This window comes from Heterodontus francisci, chromosome 5 (assembly GCF_036365525.1).
Source record: "Heterodontus francisci isolate sHetFra1 chromosome 5, sHetFra1.hap1, whole genome shotgun sequence".
Classification (NCBI taxonomy): Eukaryota; Metazoa; Chordata; class Chondrichthyes; order Heterodontiformes; family Heterodontidae; genus Heterodontus; species Heterodontus francisci.
Genome location: NC_090375.1, coordinates 24,415,520 through 24,439,261, shown reverse-complemented (window position 1 = coordinate 24,439,261; position 23,742 = coordinate 24,415,520). Strand labels below are relative to the sequence as shown.

At 45.5% G+C, this 23,742-nt stretch overlaps 1 protein-coding gene across 5 annotated transcripts in view; it reads right to left on the bottom strand.

Moving 5' to 3' along the window:
- Positions 1–23,742, bottom strand: part of LOC137369771 (protein spire homolog 1-like) — a 302,924-nt gene that overhangs the window by 149,720 nt on the left and 129,462 nt on the right. For 4 of the 5 annotated variants that reach the window (XM_068031210.1, XM_068031212.1, XM_068031213.1 and 1 more), the window contains exon 3: positions 16,123–16,353. In XM_068031210.1, coding sequence (XP_067887311.1) covers positions 16,123–16,353 — 231 coding nt within the window. Of the gene's footprint in view, positions 1–15,089; positions 15,183–16,122; positions 16,354–23,742 lie in introns of those variants that run through there. The other variant, XM_068031214.1, reaches the window with a different exon arrangement.

Sequence of the window (23,742 nt, the reverse complement as noted above, 5' to 3'; positions counted from 1 at the left end):
AGTGCTTTGGCACATCCTGAGGCTGTGAAAGGCACTATATAAATGCAAGCAAGCTTTTCTGTCTTTTCTACTCTACAGATGCTGCCACACGGGTGAAGCCTAGAGGTGGACAGAGTTGTTAGATTGCTTGAGCCCGAGCAGAAATTCCTCCCCCACATCTGATCCAAAACTACATACTTTCACCTCAGAAACAACATCCGACTCCACTCTTGCTCAGTCAAAGAAGCATGAATCACATCCTCATGCAAAAGCTGGTAGAAGTGTTGAATGCTCTTCCACAAAAAGCAGTAGTTGCTAGCTCAGTTCATCATTTTAAATCTGAAACTTATAGATTTTTGCTGGCCAAGGATATAGAGGGATAGGGAGCTGAGAGGGGATAGAGTTAGGATACAGATCAGCCATGATCTCATTGAATGGCCCAACAGGCATGAGGGCCTACTCCTGTTCCTATGCTCACTCCTACATCCCCCTTTCAGTAGTCAAAAGGTGAATACATACCCTTATTACTTCAGAGCAAGTCTTCAACACTCTTCTGACCAGCTTATCACTTCCACTATCTATAAAGCTAAGTTGTAGCCATGTTCTCATCCACACTAAGGCACTCATCCCCATCAGGCCTCACAAAGCTTCACGAGCTGACTATGTACCAGAGAAGCAATTTAGTATTCTCACGTTTACTTTCAAATCCCTCCATTGCCTTGCTGCTCCCTATCACTGTCATCTCGTCCAGCCCTATATCCCTGCATACACCTCACTGTCATCTCATCCAGTCCTATATCCCTGCGTACACCTCACTGTCATCTCATCCAGTCCTATATCCGTGCGTACACTTTTTTTTATTTCCAAAATATACTTTATTCATAAAAATCTGTAAAAAATACATTACAAAACAGTTCCAAACAGCACCAAATCAAAAAATACAAAGAGTGCAAAGGAGGTCAGTTTCCTTCAATACAGAAGTGAGTTGCCTCACAACCCTTCCATTTCATTTTTCATGCCATATACATTTTACAGCAAACAAAGATTTTCCGGATACAGTTCGAGGGGTTTCCCATGGATCCAGCCCCTCAGTCCAGCTTGGTGGGGGGATCTTACACTGTGGTCTTTCCCCATTGAGCCTTTGCTGCGGCTGCCCCAAGCTTTAGTGCGTCCCTCAGCACGTAATCCTGGACCTTGGAATGTGCCAGTCTGCAACATTCGGTCGTGGACAACTCTTTGCGCTGGAAGACCAGCAGGTTTCGGGCAGACCAAAGGGTGTCTTTCACCGAATTGATAGTCCTCCAGCAGCAGTTGAGGTTTATCTCGGTGTGCGTCCCTGGGAACAGCCCGTAGAGCACAGACTCCAGTGTTAGAGCTGCTTGGGATGAACCTCGACAAAAACTACTGCATGTCTTTCCACACCTGCTTTGCAAAGACACATTCCAGAAGGAGGTGGGCAACTGTCTCTTCCCCACCACAGCCACCTCGAGGGCATTGTGCGGAGGGGGTGGGACTTCGGGCGTGCAGGAAGGATCTGACGGGGAGGGCCCTTCTCACCACCAGCCAAGCTACGTCTTGGTGCTTGTTTGAAAGTTCTGGTGATGAGGCATTCCGCCAAATGACTTTGACGGTCTGCTCGGTGAAACATCCGACAGGATCCACCGTTTCCTTTTCCCGTAGGGCCTTGAGGACATTCCGTGCAGACCACTGCCTGATGGACCGGTGGTCAAAGGTGTTTTCCCGCAGAAACTGTTCCACGAAGGATAGGTGGTACGGCACCGCCCAACTGCACGGAGCGTTCCGCGGCAATGTGACCAGGCCCATCCTTCGCAACACCGGGGACAGATAGAACCTCAGCACGTAGTGACACTTGGAATTTGCGTACTGGGGATCTACACACAGCTTGATGCAGCCGCACACGAAGGTGGTCATCAGGATGAGGCCCACGTTGGGTACATTTTTACCGCCCTTGTCCAGAGATTTGAACATCGTGTCCCTCCGGACCCGGTCCATTTTAGATCCCCAGACGAAGCGGAAAATGGCTCGGGTGACTGCCACGGCGCAGGAGTGGGGTATGGGCCAGACCTGCGCCACGTAGAGCAACAACGTGAGCGCCTCGCACCTGATGACCAGGTTCTTACCCACAATGGAGAGAGATCGCTGCCCCCACATGCCCAACTTTTGTCGTACCTTGGCTACTCGCTCCTCCCATGTTTTGGTGCACGCCCCGGCCCTTCCGAACCATATCCCCAGCACCTTCAGGTAATCTGACCTGACGGTGAAGGGGACAAAGGATCGGTCAGCCCAGTTGCCAAAGAACATGGCCTCGCTCTTGCCGTGGTTAACTTTGGCTCCCGAGACCAGTTCGAACTGGTCACAGATGCTCATCAGTCTGCGCACGGACAGCGGATCCGAGCAGAAAACGGCGACGTCATCCATGTACAGGGAGGTTTTGACCTGAGTGCCTCCGCTGCCTGGGATTGTCACCCCTCTTATGCTCGCATCCTTCCTAATAGACTCAGCAAAGGGTTCAATACAGCGAACAAACAAGACCGGGGAGAGAGGACAGCCCTGTCTGACTCCAGATTTGATCGGGAAACTTTCAGATTCCCACCCGTTGATTGAGACTGCGCTACTGATGTTTGTGTAGAGCAGTTGGATCCAATTGCAGATTCCCTCCCCAAACCCCATTTTGGAAAGCACGTCCATCATGTAGGTGTGCGATATCCTGTCAAAAGCCTTCTCCTGGTCCAGGCTGATGAGGCAGGTGTCCACCCTCCTGTCCCGTACGTAGGCGATCGTATCCCTGAGTAGCGCGAGACTATCAGAGATCTTCCTGCCGGGTACAGTACAAGTCTGATCGGGGTGAATCACCAACTCCAGAGCAGACTTGACTCGACTGGCTATGACTTTGGACAGAATCTTGTAATCAACATTAAGCAGTGAGATGGGCCGCCAATTTCTGATTTCTGCCCTCTCCCCCTTCTGCTTGTAAATGAGGGTGATGATGCCTTTTCTCATGGATTCTGACATGCTGCCGGCCAGGAGCATACTCTCGTATACTTCCATATCCCTGCATACAACTCACTGTCATCTCGTCCAGCCCTATATCCCTGTGTACACCTCACTGTCATCTCGTCCAGCCCTACATCCCTGCATACACCTCACTGTCACCCCGTCCAGCCCTATATCCCTGCGTACACCTTCTCTAACAATTACCGATTTATTATTCACCACCCTCTGGAACTCCCTTCCACTTTGCTACTGCCCTGTTTGCCTTCAGATGTCTCTTTAAGTCTCTTCCTGTTGACAACACTTTCACCTGTCTTGACTATCTTCACTTCCTCTCGATAGCCACCATCCTGTAAAGAGGTGTCTTAATAGTCAACAAGCACTGGAGAAATGCAATCTGTTAATGATTGAGCAAATCTTCCCTAGAAATAGACTTTCCCATTAACTTATACATGCCATATATTTATAAAATATTATACATGCTATATATTACATATGCTCTGTATTTATAAAATATTGTACATACTGTATATTTATGAAATATTTACCCACACAATTTGTTACAATTCTAGATTCTTGTTCACATGAAGATGTAAGCTGAAATTAATAATCACAACATTTCCACATAATGACTCATTTCACACAAGGGTGCACAAAAATTATAAGCTGCTTAAAAAGGGGCTTCATTAGGATGCATTAATAACTGCATTCTCTACATCTTAAAACTGCAGACATTGCATTGTATCTATTTGTAATCTTTTCCCTTTAAACTCCAGCCAAGACTGAACACACAGTTTGTATCAAAGCCGAAACAAACCAGCATCCAACTTCGTCTGCTCAGTTACGCAAGCTGCAGCCAAAGATTTTCACGCCTCACTCTCTTCTCTCCCTCACCTTCATTAATATCCTGCTTGGCTGACCAAATCGGGAGACAGCTCAAATCAGCAGTTCACTAAAGCTACTACTGAACTGTTTTCACTGTCTATCTGTATGTCAGAACTGCCTGCCATTATTATGAGATTATCACTGAGTTTGTCTTTCAGTTACTGATAATTATTCCTCGCCTTTAACTGTAGATATTTCACTGAAAATCTATACTAACATCTCAACAACATTTAAAGGGTGCTTTATTACATTACAAGGGAAGTCTGTCGAGTCAGTCCCCTGTAGAATGTGTGTCATTTTACTGTCCTGGACATGCCCTCATTTAGCTAATGCTTTGAAAGACAAGAATAGTCACTTCCAAAAACAGAAAATTCTCTGCATTTTATCCCAAAATTGGAATGTTATCCCTACACTGAACATAAACGCCCCAAGAAATAACTAATGTTATTCTGCCTGCCCTGGCATATTCCACAGATGAATATTTACGATTGTAACAGAACTGAAATCACACAGTGCTTCTCACATTGTTGGGTTTGTCTCATAAATTTCAATCACTTCCATAACTGGGTTCAATTGCCTTACAAAGGATTTATTCAGCGTGGCACTATCCAATTTGGACACATATTCTACGTATCTATTACACTGTGGGGATATTAATCTCCTAATCTTGAGATTTGCTGGAGTCTTGCCAAATCAGTGCTCAGCACTTTAGTTGTGCTGTCGTAGTGTCGAACAATATTGGGGCAGCCTACCCCAGATATCCACAACAGAACACCAGCTATGTTGACACAACAGGAGCAGCAGACACAAACTGTGTAACTTTTCCTCCCTCTGTGTATAATCACAGTTAAAGATTTATGCAAGCAGATTCCTATCACAATAACCAGACCTTTAATATTCATTGCACTTCATGTGCTTCCACCAATCACCTGACAAACCTAAAGCCTCAATAACCCAAGAGTTACTAAAGGAAAAACGGGGGGAAAAATAGCTACTGTTGAGTTTTGTAAAATTCATATTTTATAAAGAAGGTTGTTGTTATCAACTATTTGCAATATTAATGACTTGGTGAAGGGACCGATACAAAGATAGGTGGGAAAACAAGTTGTGAGGATGACACAAAGAGTCTGTAAAGAGATACAGATAGGTTAAGGTTAAGTGAGTGGGAAAAAATTTGGCACATGGAGTATCATGTGGGCAAATGTGAGGTTATCCACTTTGGTAAACCAAAATATTATTTAAATGCAATCACACTATAGAATGCTGTGGTACAGAGGGATCTGGGTGTCCTCGTACATGAAACGTAAAACGTTAGCATGTGGATACAGCAAGTAATTAGGAAGTCAAATGGAATGTTGGCCCTTATTGCCAAAGGATGGAATATAAAAGTAGGGAAGTCTTGCTGCAATAGTATAGGGCAGTGGTGAAACCACATCTAGAGTACTGCATATAGTTTTGGTCTCCTTACTTGAGGAGGGATATACTTGCATTGGAAGCAGCTCAGAGAAAGTTCACTAGGTTGATTCCTGGGATGAAGTGTTGTCTTATGAAGAAAATCTGATCAGGTTGGGCCTATACACATTGGAGTTTAGAAGAATGAGAGGTGATCTTATTGAAACATAGAAGATTGAGGGATGCGTGACAGGGTAGATGCTAAGAGGATGTTTTCCCTCATGGGCGAATCTAGAACTAAGGGGCACAGTTTCAGAATAAGGGGCCTCCCATTTAAGACGGAGATTAGAGGAATTTCTTCTCTCAGGGATTTGTTAATCTTTGGAATTCTCTTCCCCCAGAGAGCTGTGCAGGCTGGCTCATTGAATACATTCAAGGCTCAGTTAAATTTTTGAACTATAGGGGAGTCAAGGGTTATGAGAAACATCAGGAAGGTGGAATTGAGGCCAAGATCAGATCGGCCATGATCTTATTGAATGGCAGACCAGATTCGAAGGGCTGAATGGCCTACTCTTGCTTCTATTTCTTATGTTCTTAATATCTTTCTTTTACAAAATAAGTATTTTATTATATTTTATACTATAAATATGGTTTATTTATACACATGTCCTTCTATCTGTTAGATAGAAAGATGAACATTCATTTAGCACCTTTCACAACCTCAGGACATTCCAAAGTAGTTTTGAAGTGTTGTAGTCACTGTTGTAAAAGGTGGTGAGAATGGGACATATAAAGAAACAAAAGATGGTTTCAGAGGAGGGGTAAATGGTTACAGCAGAATAGTAGAGGGTGCGGGAACCATGGAAAATCTGGGTAGGAAAGACTCCCCTGACCTGGGAATGTGACGGAGAAAGGTGGGTAGACCTTAAAGATGTGGACTACCTCACTGATGTGCACTGAAATAGAATTCTACCCCCCATCCCCTCCAGCCCCAGTTCACACCTCCCCCACACCAAGCACCAGTTCACACCTCCCCCACACCAGGCACCAGCTCACACCTCCCCCACACCAGGCACCAGTTCACACCTCCCCCACACCAGGCACCAGCTCACACCTCCCCCACACCAGGCACCAGCTCACACCTCCCCCACACCAGGCACCAGCTCACACCTCCCCCACACCAGGCACCAGCTCACACCTCCCCCACACCAGGCACCAGCTCACACCTCCCCCACACCAGGCACCAGCTCACACCTCCCCCACACCAGGCACCAGTTCACACCTCCCCCACACCAGGCACCAGCTCACACCTCCCCCACACCAGGCACCAGCTCACACCTCCCCCACACCAGGCACCAGTTCACACCTCCCCCACACCAAGCACCAGCTCACACCTCCCCCACACCAGGCACCAGCTCATACTTCCCCCACACCAAGCACCAGTTCACACCTCCCCCACACCAGGCACCAGCTCATACTTCCCCCACACCAAGCACCAGTTCACACCTCCCCCACACCAGGCACCAGATCACACTTCCCCCACACCAAGCACCAGATCACACATCCCCCACACCAAGCACCAGTTCACACCTCCCCCACACCAAGCACCAGTTCACACCTCCCCCACACCAGGCACCAGATCACACTTCCCCCACACCAAGCACCAGATCACACATCCCCCACACCAAGCACCAGTTCACACCTCCCCCACACCAAGCACCAGTTCACACCTCCCCCACACCAGGCACCAGCTCATACTTCCCCCACACCAAGCACCAGTTCACACCTCCCCCACACCAGGCACCAGATCACACTTCCCCCACACCAAGCACCAGTTCACACATCCCCCATACCAAGCACCAGTTCACACCTCCCCCACACCAAGCACCAGCTCACACCTCCCCCACACCAGGCACCAGCTCACACCTCCCCCACACCAAGCACCAGCTCACACCTCCCCCACACCAGGCACCAGCTCACACCTCCCCCACACCAAGCACCAGCTCACACCTCCCCCACACCAGGCACCAGCTCACACTTCCCCCACACCAGGCACCAGCTCACACTTCCCCCACACCAGGCACCAGCTCACACTTCCCCCACACCAGGCACCAGCTCACACCTCTCCCACACCAGGCACCAGCTCACACCTCTCCCACACCAGGCACCAGCTCACACCTCCCCCACACCAAGCACCAGCTCACACCTCCCCCACACCAGGCACCAGCTCACACTTCCCCCACACCAGGCACCAGCTCACACTTCCCCCACACCAGGCACCAGCTCACACCTCTCCCACACCAGGCACCAGCTCACACCTCCCCCACACCAGGCACCAGCTCACACCTCCCCCACACCAGCTCACACCTCCCGAACACCCAGTGGCTCTGGTGTTCTTTTCTGTTTTGATTTCAGATTTTTAACATCCAGTATATGGGACGAAGCAGTATCCTGTCACCAGACTAGTAATCTAGAAGCCTGCACTAACAATATAGAGGAATGAGTCCCCACCACAGCAGCTCGGGAATTAAATTCAATTCATGAAATAAAATTTGGAACAATAAGCTAGTCTCAGTAATGACAACCATGAAACGACTGGATTGGTGTAAAAACCCATCTGGTTCACTAATGTCCTTTAGGGATGGAAATCTGCCATCCTTACCTGATCTGGCCTACATGTGGTCGAGTCTTAACTGCCCTCTGCAGTGGCCTTGCACGCCACTCAATGGTATTCAAGAAGGGGGTTCACCCCCACCTTCTCATGAGCAATTAGTTATGGGCAATAAATGTCGGCCTTACTAGTGACTCCTACAACCCATGAATTTTTTAAAAATCAGCAGTATTTTGTTTTTACTTTTATGGGATATGTTGATAGGTTGAGATGAAGTAAGGTGGGAGGAGGCTCATGTGAAGTATAAACACTGGCATTGATCTGCTCGGCTGAATGGCCTAAATGGCTGTAATATTCTATGGCTCATGCTGCCCTAAATCTCCTTGCACAGTACTGAGACCTGGGAGCATTACCAATGAAACTCTGTTGTGATCTGGACCACACCTCCACGTCTTACACACGTGGACTTCATCAATCTATCCAAAAGCAGACTGAGTTAACACTGGATGAGGTGAAGGCTAGTTTGAAGTATTCTACAGTCAGAGAAAACATTCAAAGCAATGCGTATTCTCAGAGTCACTCCGTTTAAATTGATGCAACTTAGAACAATACAAATAAAGAACATACATTCTTGCACCGCACTCTGGGTCATCTTATTTAATTTAAAGAGAATAATATTTTTCCACCAGTTCTCCAGTGTGGGCAGAACCTTTCTCCCAGCAGTCTCCTGTTTATTCAACCTTTCCACAGCGTTTGGCAGTCCTGTTTCCAAAACCTAGAGTGACGTTTTGGTGTCTGCGTTTCTTTTTAGAAGCCTGACTCCAGTGACAACTTTTGGTCAAAACTGAGAAGAATGACACTGAATTTACAGAAACAGGCCAAATCGGCCCAGATAGTTTTTATTATTCATTCATGGATGTGAGCATTGCTGGCAAAGCCAGCATTTGTTGCCCATCCCTAATTGCCCCAGAGAAGGTGGTGGTGAGCCGCCTTCTTGAATCACTGCAGTCCACAGAATCATAGAATGACTACAGCACAGAAGGAGGCCATTCTGCCCGTCGTCTCCATGCCACCTCTCTACAAGAGCAACTCACCTACTCCCACTCCCCTGCCTTTTCTCCGTAGCCCTGCAAATTCTTTCTCTTCAGATAATTATCCAATTCTCTTTTGAAGGCCTAAATCAGTGTCCTCTGGACACTTCCACCAATAAGAACGGTTTCTCCCAATCTACTCTACCACACCACTCATGATTTTGAATACCTCTATCAAATCTCCTCTTACCCTGCTTTTCTCCAAGGGGAACAGACCCAGCTTCTCCAATCTATCCATATAACTGAAGTTCCCCATCCCTGGAACCATTCTTTTGAATCTTTCCTGCACCCTCTTTAATGCCTGAACATCCCTCCTAAAGTGTGGTGCCCAGAACTGGGCACAATACTCCAGTTGAGGCTGAACCAGTGTTTTATACAGGTTTATCATAACTTCCTTGTTTTTGTACTCTATGCCCCTATTTATAAAGCCCAGGATCCCAGGTGCTTTATTAATCGCTTTCTCAACCTGCCCTGCAACCTACACCTGACCAGTCCATTCCCTTTAATTTATATTGCCTCTCCTCGTTCTTCCTACCAAAATAAATCACTTCACATTTTTCTGCATTAAATTTCATCTGCCATTTGTCTGCCTATTCCACCAGTCTATGTCCTCTTGAAGTTTATCACTATTCTCCTCACAGTTCACAATATTTCCAAGTTTTGTGTCATCCGCAAATTTTGAAGTTGTGCCCTGTACAACCAAGTCCAGTTCATTAATATATATCAAGAAAAGCAGGGGTCCTAACACTGACCCCTGGGGAACCCCACTGTGTACCTTCCTCCAGTCTGAAAAACAACCATTCACAACTGTTTCCTGTCACTCAGCCAATTTCCATGCTGCAATTGTCCATTTTATTCCATGGGCTCTAACTTTACTGACGGGCCTGTTATGTGACACTTTATCAAATGCCTTTTGGAAGTCCATGTACACCACATCAACCACATTACCCTCATCAACCCTCTATGTTACCTTATAAAAAACTGAAGCAAGTTAGCTGAACATGATTTACCCTGAACAAATCCATGCTGGCTTTCCCTAATTAACACACATTTGTCCAAGTGACTATTAATTTTGGCCCATGGTGTAGGCACTCCCACTGTGCTGTTAGGAAGGGAGTTCCAGGATTTTGGCCCAGCGACAGTGAAGGAACAGTGATATATTTCCAAGTCAGGATGGTGTGTGACTTAGGGGAACTTGCAGGTGGTGGTGTTCCCATGCGTCCGCTGCCCTTGTTCTTATTGGTGGTAGAGGTCGTGGGTTTGGAAGGTGTTGTTGAAGGAGCCTGGGCAAGTTGGTGCAGTGCATCTTGTAGATGGTACATACTGCTGCCACTGTGCACCAGTGGAGGATGGAGTGAAAGTTAAAGATGGTAGATAGGGTACCAATCAAACGGGCTGCTTTGTCCTGGATGGTGTCGACCTTCCTGAGTGCTGTTGGAGCTGCACCTATCCACCTAAGGAGAACAAGTTATAGGCATGGGAGAAACAGTCCATCAGTCTTTGTAGTTGAGTTTCTATGTGAGCGACTAGTGCAGCATCATCAGTGTAGAGGAATTCTCTGATCAGGACATGATGTGTTTTTGTCATCGCTTTCAGCCTTGATACATTGTAGAGCTTGCCGTCTGACCTAGTGTGCAAGTAGACTCCTTCCATATCTGCAGGGAAGGCAAAGGTCTGAATCATGGAGAATAAGATGCCAAACAGAGTGGGGGCTAGGCCACAACCCTGTCTCACTCCATTCTTCACTCTGAAACGGTCAGATGTGGAACCATCAAACTGTACAGTGCAGTGCATGTTGTCATGGAAGGGGCGGATGAGACGGAGGAGCTTCGGTGGATCCCAAAATATTGTACAGCGCTGCTCTGCTGATGGTGTCGAAAGCCTCAGTGAAATCTATGAAATAAGGTAAAGGGGTATACTCTGTTCCCTACACTTCCCTTGTAGCTAGCGTAGTGAGATCATATCCGCAGTAGATCTGCCAGCTCAGAAACCGCACTGTGCTTCAGGCTACACAGTCTGCAAGTAAATGGAGTCATTTAAGTATGACCCTACCAAAGGCCTTCCCCGTGACGCTAAAAAAATGAGATGTCCCTACAGATGTTGCAGTCTCCTCTGTTGCCTTTGTTGTTGCAGTGTGATGATTTTGGTGTCACCCATCTCCCATGGAACAGAGCCTACTTTCCAGCAGAGAAAGAGGTCATATAGGTGTGGCAATAGATTGGACTTTCTGTGCTTGAGCAGTTTGGCTGGGATTCCATCCTGATCACACTAAATAACACCCCACTGGAAGTGGTTAGCAAATTCTGCTATAAAAGCAAAATACTGCAGATGCTGGAAATCTGAAATAAAAACAAGAAATGCTGGAAATTCGCAGCAGGTCTGGCAGCATCTGATGAAGGTTCACTGATCTGAAACGTTAACTCTGCTTCTCTCTCCACGGATGCTGCCAGACCTGCTGAGTACTTCCAGCATTTCTTGTTTTTATTATAGTAAATTCTGCTACCTTGCTTCCACGGTAACAAACAATCTGTTTCTTGATGCAAAGCTCAATACACACATAGGGAAAGCAGCTACCACCTTTGGCCGACTTGTGATGGGATAACATCAAGCTGATGCTTAGAACCAAGCTGATGGTTTATAAAGCCGGGTGCTCCGGTTTCCTCCCACTTGCAGGTTGATAGGTAAATTAGCCATTGTAAATTGCCCCTAGTGTAGGTAGGTGGTAGGAGAATGGTAGGGATGTGGTAGGGAATATGGGATTAGTTTAGTTTAGTTTAGAGATACAGCACTGAAACAGGCCCTTCGGCCCACTGAGTCTGTGCCGACCATCAACCACCCATTTATACTAATCCTACACTAATTCCATATTCCTACCACCTTCCCACCTGTCCCTATATTTCCCTACCACCTACCTATACTAGGGGCAATTTATAATGGCCAATTTACCTTGGCATGTGGGAGGAAACCGGAGCACACGGAGGAAACCCACGCAGACACAGGGAGAACTTGCAAACTCCACATAGGCAGTACCCAAAATTGAACCCAGGTCGCTGGAGCTGTGAGGCTGCGGTGCTAACCACTGCGCTACTGTGCCGGCACTGTGCCGCCCCTAATTAGGATTAGTATAAATGGGTGGTTGTTGGTCGGCACAGACTCGGTGGGCCGAAGGGCCTGTTTCAGTGCTGTATCTCTCCATGACTCTAAGGCCTGTGTTCTCAGCACCTTGCTGTATGGCTGTGAAACATGGGTGTCTGCGGCACATTATGGGTATATCCTGGCAGGACAAAATCACAAATGTGGCAGGCCTCACAAAGGCAGAGCTGCCAAGTGTGTTGGCACTAATCAAACAGAGGCGGCTTTGGCGGATCGGACACGTCCATAGGATGGAAGACAGTCGCATACCCAAGGTCCTTCTGTATGCTGAGGTGGCCGGGACCAGACAACCAGTGGGGCACCCAAAGCTCTGCTTCAAGGATGCTTGCAAGTGTGACATGAAGGCCCTGAATGTTGACTATTGCACCTGGGAGACACTAGCTGGTGAAGAGGGAAATGGCAACACGTCCTTTGGACTGGTGTACACTACCATGATGACCAGTTGCTACAGCAGCTTGGCAACAAGCGTCAATGTCAAAAACAACAACTCACAGAGTCACTTGGCAGCTTCACGTGCAGCAGTTGTGGCAGAACCTGCCTCTCAAGGATTGGCCTTCACAGCCATCAGCAAAGGTGCACCAAGAGAAGACACCCCACCTAAATGGATTGTTTGCTGCGTGTCCTTCATCTTTCATAGATGGAAGGATGCCAACCAACCATTCAGGAAAGTGGAGAGTATTCCATCACACCCCTGACTTCTGCTCATCTAGTTTCCCCTTAAAGGCACCTATGCTATTCGCCTCACCCACTCCCATATGGTAACAAGTTCCACATTCACCCCCAGCAAGAGTTGATACCTCCAGCCTAACCTGGTAATGATCACAGCTGAGTTTGATTGATTGTCACAGAACAGTGACTGAACAGTTGCTGGGATGATAAATTATTCCTTATTGTCAGATGCAGAGGCTGTCTGGTCCACAGTAGCTTATCTTTCCAAAAAGTTCCTTTCGCCCTCAAACCACCACCCACTTCCCACTTCCCCCCCACTCCACCACCGCCCCCCACCCCCCAGACCACCCACTATCACAACATCCAGGCACTTCTAAAATGATTCTAGACTTTTCACCCTAAATGCCAATTTGCATACAAGCCAAAATCTAACTGCTACACTTCCAACATGAATATTCTGGCACTTATATGGGATCAGATTAAAATTTAGATCATACACATCATATTTCAGACCAATGATGCACACAATTTTGAATAATGGTTTACCTCAGAGTTAAGAGGAATCTATGATGGAACTACATACTTCTGTATCTCACACACTGCAAATTGCACTACACAAATGTCAATTCACAGCTATAATGTTCTCAACACCAGATACAAAACGATTTTATTATGCTCATTGTATTCAATTTTTCATCAATTACAAAATCTCCTGGCCTCTCCATGAAATCCAGCTCACAATCTATTGTTCAAAAATCTCCAGTAACAAACTAAATGACGCAGGATTTATATTTAAAAAAATGAAATGACTCCTGTAGGTTTGTACGCTGCTGAATTAATAAAGGGGTTTTAGTGTCTTTCCTCATTACTTGAAAAATGCAGAGTTGCCATAGCAACCAGACTACCAACTACCCTTCCCCCTACTGTGATCATAACCTTTATTTTTCTCGGTCATCTATTCCAGTCAGTAGAAAGCCATTCAGACAATCTCCAGAGGATTATTCCAACTACAAGTCAGTGCTGTTTCTCTTGTGGCCTAGCAAGAAAGGCTTCAGTGTAACCTGCCTCCTGTAACAAAAAACTGAGGATATATAAAATAAATTATGAACTTTAAATGTATATATCCTAAGTACTGCATGGAAGAGGGATATCAAGCTAGCAGTAAATGAAAGTTGAAAATGGGTTTCAATGATTGAAAAATTATGTCAGCCTCACAGATCATTAACTAATAATTCAGACATTGGCCTTCAGAGTCTCATGCTGGAAGGAATGCTTGGATTGTCTATGAATTAAAAATTAATCTCCAGGACACTGCTGCAACCCAGGAGAAAAATGACAGGGGCACTAAAAAAATTGTGGAATATTTTTATTTTCTTTACACACTTTCATTGATAAAAAAATTGGAGATTGGGGAAGTGAAAAGTATTTTTTTACTGATAGTCGAGAATCATCCAATCGGATAACCAAGAGTCTGTTCACTTTCTAATTGGAAGCGGAAGCCTGTGCGCCATTGGGAGTGGACAGGTAGGCGACCAATGGCGGGAGCTTGGGACCGGAGTGACTGAAGGTGAGAGGTCATGTGATGAAATCTCTAGCAATGTGTCCAACCAGGATTGGCAATTCATTTGTGATTCATTTGCTGTCCCTTCGATGTCCGAATGCAGGGCATCAAATAAAATGGTCAAAGAGATGTTCCCAAGTACTGCCCAAGATGAATAAGAACCCTTCATTGTCTGCAGTCTGTGTTGTGTGATCCTGATCACAACCAATGTGGTCACTCCTCGCTGTCTTATAAGGTCCAGTTTTAATTCTGCAGCAGGAATCGGACTGTGGTTGGGCGGTTGGGGGGGTGGGTGCGGTGTTGGGGGATTAGAAGCAAGAAGAAATTCTCCCTGAACTTGCAGCTTAAAGCCTGGGCAATTTTAACTCTCCCATCTGCCTGCACCCTCCTATCCACCCACTCCTCCCAGTCTGTTCTCCTTGTTGAGGTAGTAGTGATGGGAAGGCGAGAGGAGAACATTGGGCGACAGGAGGCTGCAGGCCAAGACAAAGGGAACCTGGTTTCAGCTAAGTCACGGGGAGAGGATTTCGGGAGGAACTTGTGTTTGGGAATTGGGAAACGGTTTAATAAAACAGTAAAGTAACTTACACGTTTGGACGCTTCTGTCCCTGGCTCCTCATCCCGACCACCCCAAATCTGCCTGACATGAGATGGTGGGGAGCAGAATATTCGCCCGTATGAGAGGGAAACACTAGCAACAACAAAATTATTGTGTTCCATTTATTAATTAACTTACTTTGTTCTTCATTTTACAAGAATTATATTGTCCAATTTAACTCCAAGGATGTAACAAAAATAGCTTCAGCAGATTGCAGCCATACAATTCTTGCAATTAAACTGTCAATTAAATAATGGTCGTCTAAGCATCTGGCGATTTGCTTGTGCTCCAGCTGTTAGTGGCGCAGCTGAAAATAGCTGGAAACCTTCCCCTCTTCTGCCCACTTAAATCAGCCAGGCTGCACATTAGACAGTATCAAAAGTCATTGTTACAATCGTGCAATCATTTACATGAAGCTGTGAGCATGCAAATGGTGATCAATGTGCTGAGAAATTAAAATACTTGTATCAGGGTTACACATTCAGCAATTAGGAAATTTGTAAAGTAGGAATGCGTAGAACTTGTTAGTTCATTGGGATCGAAATCAACAGCGTTATAACTTGTAGCAACGTAGATAGTTAAAAATAAAGGTTATAGCTGTGAGGTATCGGATACATTGAGTGGTGAAATGGACGAGTGAGTCCCTGTGAAGCATTTTCAGGGTGTTCCAGTCTGTATTTACATTCACCAATCACATAGCTATTTGCATGGGTTAACGTTTAAGGGGAATCCAGATAAACAAATGAGGGCGAAAAGAATAGAAGCTTATGCCGATAGAGTTAGCTGAGATAGGGTGGGAGGCGGCTCGTGTGGAGCATGACAGTGGCACAGACCAGTCGGGCCGAATGGCCTCCTTCTGTGCTGTAAATTCAATGTCATTCCCCCATGACCCCAACCCCCGATCCTATATTGGACTGCACTGACCCACAGTTACACTTCCTTGTAACTAATTTCACTGTTTTATTTTTTTTTCTGACCAATGTGTGACCAACATGAAACTTCAATACTTATATAGTGAGCAAAAGATCAGCTCAGACTGCAAATAGGTCTACGCTGCTTGGTGAGAGCTATTACACATGTTTGAGTATCCCACAAATGAATATACATTATACAAAAGAAAAACCCACAAGTCAGACAGGATATGATCATTTGAAATAAAATGAAGACTCACCATCATGACATGTTTAAAATTTCTTATGATGGTGATCTCTTTCTGCTCCTCCTCTTCATCCTGAGCATCATATCCTTCATCAAAGTTTCCTTCTTGTGCCAGTCCCTCATCCAAGATATTTGTCATGCGATCAATCAAGTGTTCAAGTGGCGGACTGAGTTCTCGTTCTTCATTATCTTTCAGGCCCCAATCCAAGGCTTTGTAAACAAGAATTCCCACAGATTCTATCACCTGTGCGGATGGGATGAAAAATACAGTTTAGAAGGATGATAAAAAAAACTTCCAGAAACACAGGAACAGGAGTAGGCCATTCAGGCCCTCGAGCCTGTCCCAAAATTCAAATTAGATCTTGACTATACTACATCTTAACTCCATCTACCTGCCTTGGTTCTGCATTCCTTAATAACCTTAATTAACAAAAACCTATCAACTACAGTTTCGAAATTTTCAATTGACCCCAAGCCTCAACAGTTCCAGATTCCCGCTAGCCTTTGTGTGAAGAAATGCTTCCTGACGTCACCGCTGAACGGCCTGGATCTAATTTTAAGGTTACACCTCCTTGATCTGGACTCCCCCCGCGACCCCCCCCCCCCCCTCCCCCACGTCCCCACATGAGGAAATAGTTTATTTCGATCAACCTCCTGTAATCATCTTAAATGCCTCAATTAGATCATCTCTTAATCTTCTATACTCAAGGGAATAAATACCTAGTCTATTCAACTTAGTCTATTCCTGGATTAACCATTTTAGCCTCTGTATCATTTACTTCCTGGATGCAGATATTTTCTCAAAGGGGTTGGGGAAGTCCTTATGAAACCAGCATGTGTACTGTTGGCCTGGTACTTAATTACTTCTGCCTTCCACCTTTTATTCTATCCATGTTCTGTCCCTTAAATATTTGCTTCCTCCACCACCGATGCACAGTGGGAGCAGTGTGTACCATCTACAAGATGCACTGCAGCAACTCACCAAGACCCCTTCGACAGCACCTTCCAAACCCGCGACCTCTACCACCTAGAAGGACAAGGACAGCAAATGCATGGGAACATCACCACCTGCAAGTTCCCCTCCAAGTCACACACCATCCTGACTTGGAACTAGATCGCCGTTCCTTCACTGTCACGGGATCAAAATCCTGGAACTCCCTCCCTAACAGCACTGTGGGTGTACCCGCACCAGATGGACTGCAGCGGTTCAAGAAGGTGTTTGGGCAACAAATACTGTCCTTGCCAGCCTCGTCTAATCCCATGAATGAATTTTAAAAACTCATTGGATGACCCTCAGAAATCTGCAGATAAGCATTCATTTTCACATTCCATCGACCTTTCTAAGCCTCAAGCTGGGAACATAATGATCCCAATTTTAACTCCCTCTAAAGAAACTGGGTCCCGGGGTGGGGGTGGTGAGGTTCCCACTCAGGAATATAGTAACAGGAGGAGGCCATTCAGGCCCTCGAGCCTGCTCCACCATTCAATTAGATTATGACTGATCTGTATCTTAATTCCATCCACTTGCCTTGGCTCCTTATCCCTTAATACTCTAGGATGGTAACAAATCTATTGATCTCAGATTTAACATTATTAATTGAGCTAGTATCTATTGTTTCGTGTGTGAGTGTTCCACACTCTACCATCCTTTGTGTGAAGAAGTGTTTCCTAACTTCTCTCCTGAATGGCCTAGCTCTGATTATAAGGTTATACATGCTTGTCCTAGACTCCCCCACCAGTGGAAAATGTTTCTATCTATCCTATCAATTCCTTTCAAAATCCTAGAAACCGCGATCAAAACACCCCTTTAACCTTTTAGGGAAGACAGCCATGTTTATATAATCTCTCCTCAGAATCTAAGACTTGGTGCCCAGGTAACATTCTGGTTGCACCAGGCTACACCCTCCTGATCTTCCCTAGATCCTTCCCTCTTCCCCGACTTCCACTGACCAACAGGGACTGTTCACATGGGTCAATGACGGCAGCTTCCAGCCGTGAGATGCCTACAGCTGCGAGCCAGAATTTCCTTTATATTCCTTCCAAGTATCTTTGCCAGATTTTCCACTATGCTTACAATGACCGGCACTCTAGATGGCCTCTGGTGCTGCAGAAACCCACCATCGGCAGGCAAATTATGGGGCCTCTTTGGCGGAGGTCAGCTGTGGCAGTGATAAGCACCCAGAACTTACAGGTTTTCAGGGCCATTAGGTTTATTACAGACATTTTACTGTGTAACACATTTAAATATCTGAAGTAGGCGAGTCGACATGGTAGACACTGAGATGTTATTTCCCCTGGCTGGGGAATCTAGATCACAACAGCACAAGAAATAGGAGCAGAAGTAGAACACATGGCCCATCGAGCCTGCTCCACCATTCAATATGATCATGGCTGATCTTAGGCTTCAACTCCACAACCCTGTTGGGGCAGAGTCTCAGGATAAGGGGCCAATCATTCAGGACTGAGATGAGGAGAAATTTCTTCACTCAAAGAGTAGTGAATATTTGGAATTCTCTACCCCAGAGGGTTGTGGATGATCCATCACTGAATATATTTAAGGCTGGGACAGACAGATCCTTAGTCTCTCAGGGAATCAATGGATATGGGGAATGGGTGGGAAAGTAGAGTTGAGGCAGAAGATCAGCCATGATTGTATTGAATGGCGGAGCAGGCTTGACAGGCCAAATATTCTTATGACACCCAGTTTGGTCTCAGAAAATTAGCACTTATCTAGAAGCACACAGGGTAAGATAAAGCAGAAAAAGAAAGCTTATGACGGGTACAAAAAACTTAATACTTTGGAAAGCCAAGAAGAGCATAGAAAGTGCAGGAGTGAAGTGAAAAAGAAAATTAGGAAAGCAAAGAGAGGACATGAAAAATTACTGGCAGCTAAAATCAAGGAAAACCCTAAGATGTTTTATCAGTACGTTAGGGGCAAGAGGATAACTAAGGAAAGATGTACAAGGGAACTTATGTGTGGAAGCAGAAGATATGAGCAGGGTTCTTAATGAGTACTTTGGGTCTTCACAAAGGAGAGGGATGATGCAGACATTGTAGTGAAAGAGGAGGAGTGTGAAATATTAGATACAATAAGCACAATGAGAGAGGAAATACTAGAAGGTCTGACATCCTCGAAAGTGGAAAAATCACCAGTGCCAGATGGATTGCCATCATTTTCCAGTCCTCACTGGATACAGGTGTGGTGCTGGAGGAATGGAGAATTGCTAACATTGTACCGCTGTTTAAAAAGGGAGCGAAGGATAGACTGAATAATTACAGGCCAGTCAGTCTAACCTTAGGAGTGGGAAAATTATTGGAATCTATTCTGAGAGACAGGATAAACTGTCACTTAGAAAGGCACAGGTTAATCAAGGATAGTCAGCATGGATTTGTTAAGGGAAGATCTTGTTTGACCAACTTGATCGAATGTTTTGAAGAAATAACAAGGAAGATAGATGAGGGTAGTGCAGTTGATGTGGTCGACATGGATTTTAGCAAGGCTTTTGACAAGATCCCACATGGCAGACTGGTGAAAAAAATAAAATCCCATGGGATCCAGGGGAATGCAGCAAGGTGGATACAAAATTGGCTCAGTTGCAGGAAACAAAGGGTAATTGTTGTCGGGTGTTTTTGTGACTGGAGGGTTGTTTCCAGTGGCGTTCCGCAAGATTCAATACTGGGTCCCCTGCTTTTTGTGGCATAAATTAATAATTTGGATGTAAATATAGGGGGCATGATCAAGAAGTCTGCAGATGACAAAAAAGATTGGCCATGTGGTAGATAGCGAGGAGGATAGCTGTAGACTGCAGGAAGATATTTATGGTCTGGTCAGATGGGCAGAAAAGTGGCAAATGGAATTCAACCTGGAGAAGTGTGAGGTGATGCATTTGGGGAAGTTAAACAAGGCAAAGGAATACACGATTAATGGAAAAATACTGAAAGTGTAGAAGAAGTGAGGGACCTTGGAGTGAATGTCCACAGATCCCTGCAGGTAGGACAGGTCAATAAGGTGGTTAAGAAAGCATATGGAATCCTTTCCATTATTAGCCGAGGTATAGAATATAAGAGCAGGCAAGTTATGCTGGAACTGTATAACTCATTGGTTAGGCCATAACTTGATTACTGTGTGCAGTTCTGGTCACCTCATCACAGAAAGGATGTAATTGCACTAGAGAGGGTACAGAGGAGATTTACGAAGATGTTGCCAGGACTGGAAAAGTGCAGCTGTGAGGAAAGATTGGATACGCTGGGGTTGTTCTCCTTGGAACAGAGGAGGCTCAGGGGAGATCTGATTAAAATGTACAAAATTGTGAGGGGCCTGGATAGAGTGGAGGTGAAGGGTCTATTCACCTTAGCAGAGAGGTCAGTAACAAGGGGGCATAGATTTAAACTGATTGGTAGAAAAATGAGAGGGGAGGTGAGGAAAAACCTTTTCACCCAGAGGGTGGTGGGGGACTGGAACTCACTGCCTGAAAGGGTAGTTGAGGCAGAAACCCTCAACTCGTTGAAATGGAGTCTGGATATGCACCTCAAGTGCCGTAATCTGCAGGGCTACGGACCAAATGCTGGAAGGTGGGATTAGAATAGGTGGATCGTTTTTCGGCCAGCACAGACATGATGAGCCAAGTGGCCTCTTTCTGTGCCTTAAACTTTCTATGATTCTTACTATGATTGTACCCTAGGCTGTTAAAGGAAGCCAGGGAGGAAATAGTAGACGCTCAGAGGATCATCTTCAAATCCTCACTAGATACACGAGAGGTGCCAGAGATTGGTGGTCTGCGAACGTTGTACCATTGTTTAAAAAGGGTGCGAGGGATAGGCCAAATAATTATAGGCTGGTCAGTCTGACCTCGGTGGTGGGTAAATTGTTAGAATCAATTCTGAGAGACAGGATAAACTGCCACTTAGAAAGGCATGGATTAATCAGGGATAGTCAGCATGGATTTGTTAAGGGAAGGCCATGCCTTGCTAACTTAATTGAATTTTTTGAGGAAGTAACAAGGCTGATTGATGAGGGTGGTGCAGTGGATGTTGTCTAAATGGATTTGAGTAAGGCATTTGACAAGGTCCCACATGCAGACTGGTCAGAAAAATAAAATCCCATGGGATACAGGGGAATATGACAAGTTGGGTCCTAAATTGGTTCACTGACAGGAAACAAAGGATAATGGTCAACGGATGTTTTTGCAAATGGAAGGCTGTTTCCTGTCATGTTCCACAGGGCTCCGTGTTGGGTCCCTTACTGTTTGTGGTATATATTAATGATTTGGACTTAAGTGTGGGAGGCATGATTGGGAAATTTGCTGATGACACAAAAATTGGCCGTGTAGTTGATAATGAAGAGGATAGCTGTAGACTCTAGAATGATATCAATGATTTGGTTTAGTGGGTGGAAAAGTGGCAAATGGAATTCAATCTGGAGAAGTGTGAGGTAAGGCATTTGGGGAGGGCAAATAAAGTGAGGGAATACACAATAAACGGGAGATATTGAGAAGGATAGAAGAAATGGGAGACCTTGGAGTACATGTCCACAGGTCCCTGAAGGTGGCAGGACAGGTAGATAGAGTGGTGAAAAAGGCATATGGAATGCTTTCCTTTATTGGCCGAGGTAAAAAAAAAAATAAAAACATTGAAAATAGGGGCAGTAGGCCATTCGGCCCTTCGAGCCTGCTCCGCCATTCATTATGATCATGGCTGATCATCCAACTCAGTAACCTGTTCCTGCTTTCTCCCCATATCCTTTGATCCCTTTTGCTCCAAGAGCTATATCTAACTCCTTCTTGAAAACATACAATGTTTTGGCCTCAACTGCTTTCTGTGGTAGCGAATTCCACAGGCTCACCAGGCTCTGGGTGAAGAAATTTCTCCTCATCGTAGTCCTGAAAGGTTTACCCCGTATCCTTAGACTATGACCCCTGGTTCTGGACTCCCCCACCATCAGGAACATCCTTCCTGCATCTACCCTGTCAAATCCTGTTAGAATTTTATAGGTTTCTGTGAGATCCCCTCTCACTCTTCTGAACTCCAGCGAATATAAAATCCTAACGGACTGAATCCCTCCTCATACGTCAGTCCCACCATCCCAGGAATCAGTCTGGTAAACCTTCGCTGCACTCCCTTTATAGCAAGAACATCCTTCCTCAGATATGGAGACCAAAACTGCACACAATATTCCAGGTGTGGCCTCACCAAGGCCCTGTATAGTTGCAGCAAGACATCCCTGCTCCTGTACTCAAATCCTCTCGCTATGAAGGCCAACATACCATTTGCCTTTAATGTAATTAATGTGATCAATGTAATTTTAATGTAATGCTGGAACTGTATAAAATGCAGGTTAGGCCACAACTGGAGTATTGCGTACAGTTCTGGTCACCACATTACAGAAAGGACATAATTGCTCTGGAGAGAGTACAGAGGAGATTTACAAAAATGTTGCCAGGGTTCGAAAGTTGAAGCTATGAGGAAAAGTTGGATCAGCTAGGGTTGTTTGCCTTAGAACAGAGGAGGCTGAGGGGTGACTTAATTGAGGTGTACAAAATTATGAAGGGTCTAGATAGAGGCGACAGGAAGGACCTGTTTCCCCTAGTGGAGAGGTCAATTACCAGGGGGCACAGATTTAAGGTGATTGGTAGAAGGATTAGAGGGGACATGAGGAAAACGTTTTTACCCAGAGGGTGGTGGGTGACTGGAATTCACTGCCTGGATCGGTGGTGGAGGCAGAAACCCTAAACTCATTTAAAAGGTACCTGGACCTGCACCTGAAGTGCTGTAACCTGCAACACTACGGATCAGGTGCTGGAAGGTGGGATTAGATTGGGCGGCTAGTTTTTTCAGCCGGCGCAGACATGATGGGTTGAATGGCCTCTTTCTGTGCCGTAACTTTTCTGTGGTTCTATAGAGGATTTTATGACATTTAAAAAAAACATCCTTTGTGAATTTCCCTGATTGCACTCTAATAAATGATTCTGCTGTAACCTGACGAAATTGATGCCAGTTTCCTCTCATCTGCAGTTGCTTACCAGCCTTAATGGAACAGAACTACAAGTGGCACATGGGTCTGCCAGACAGTCAAATATTAGAACCATATTAACACACTTTATAGATTGCTTGGAAGTATTCCAACATGAAAGGTGTGCTAAATACTGATTCCTCCATAATCACAAGTACTTTTTAACATGAAAGAAAGGCTTACATTTATAAAGGGCCTTTCACGACGTTATGACGTCCCAAAGGGTTTTACAGCTAATGAGGTATTTTTTGAAGTGCACTCACTGTTGTAATGTAGGGAAATCGAGCAGCCAACTTGTGCACAACTAGATCCCACAAGCAACTGTGTGATAATGACCAGATAATCTGTATTCAAGTGGTATTGATTGAGGGATAAATAATCGGCCAAGACACGGGTGATATGTCCCCTGCTCTTCTTCGAAACAGTGCCATGGAATCATTTACATCCACTAGAAAGTGAAGACAGGGCGTCAGTTTAATGTCTCATCCAAAAAGTGAGAACAGGAGATCAGTGGCCCAGACAGAGCCAGCAGCATTAGGGAGGTGAGTTTGGTGGGTTACCCCAGCAGGGTGTCTGGACGTTACTTGTCCTGCTGGCCTCACACAAGCAGTATTGGAAGGCCTG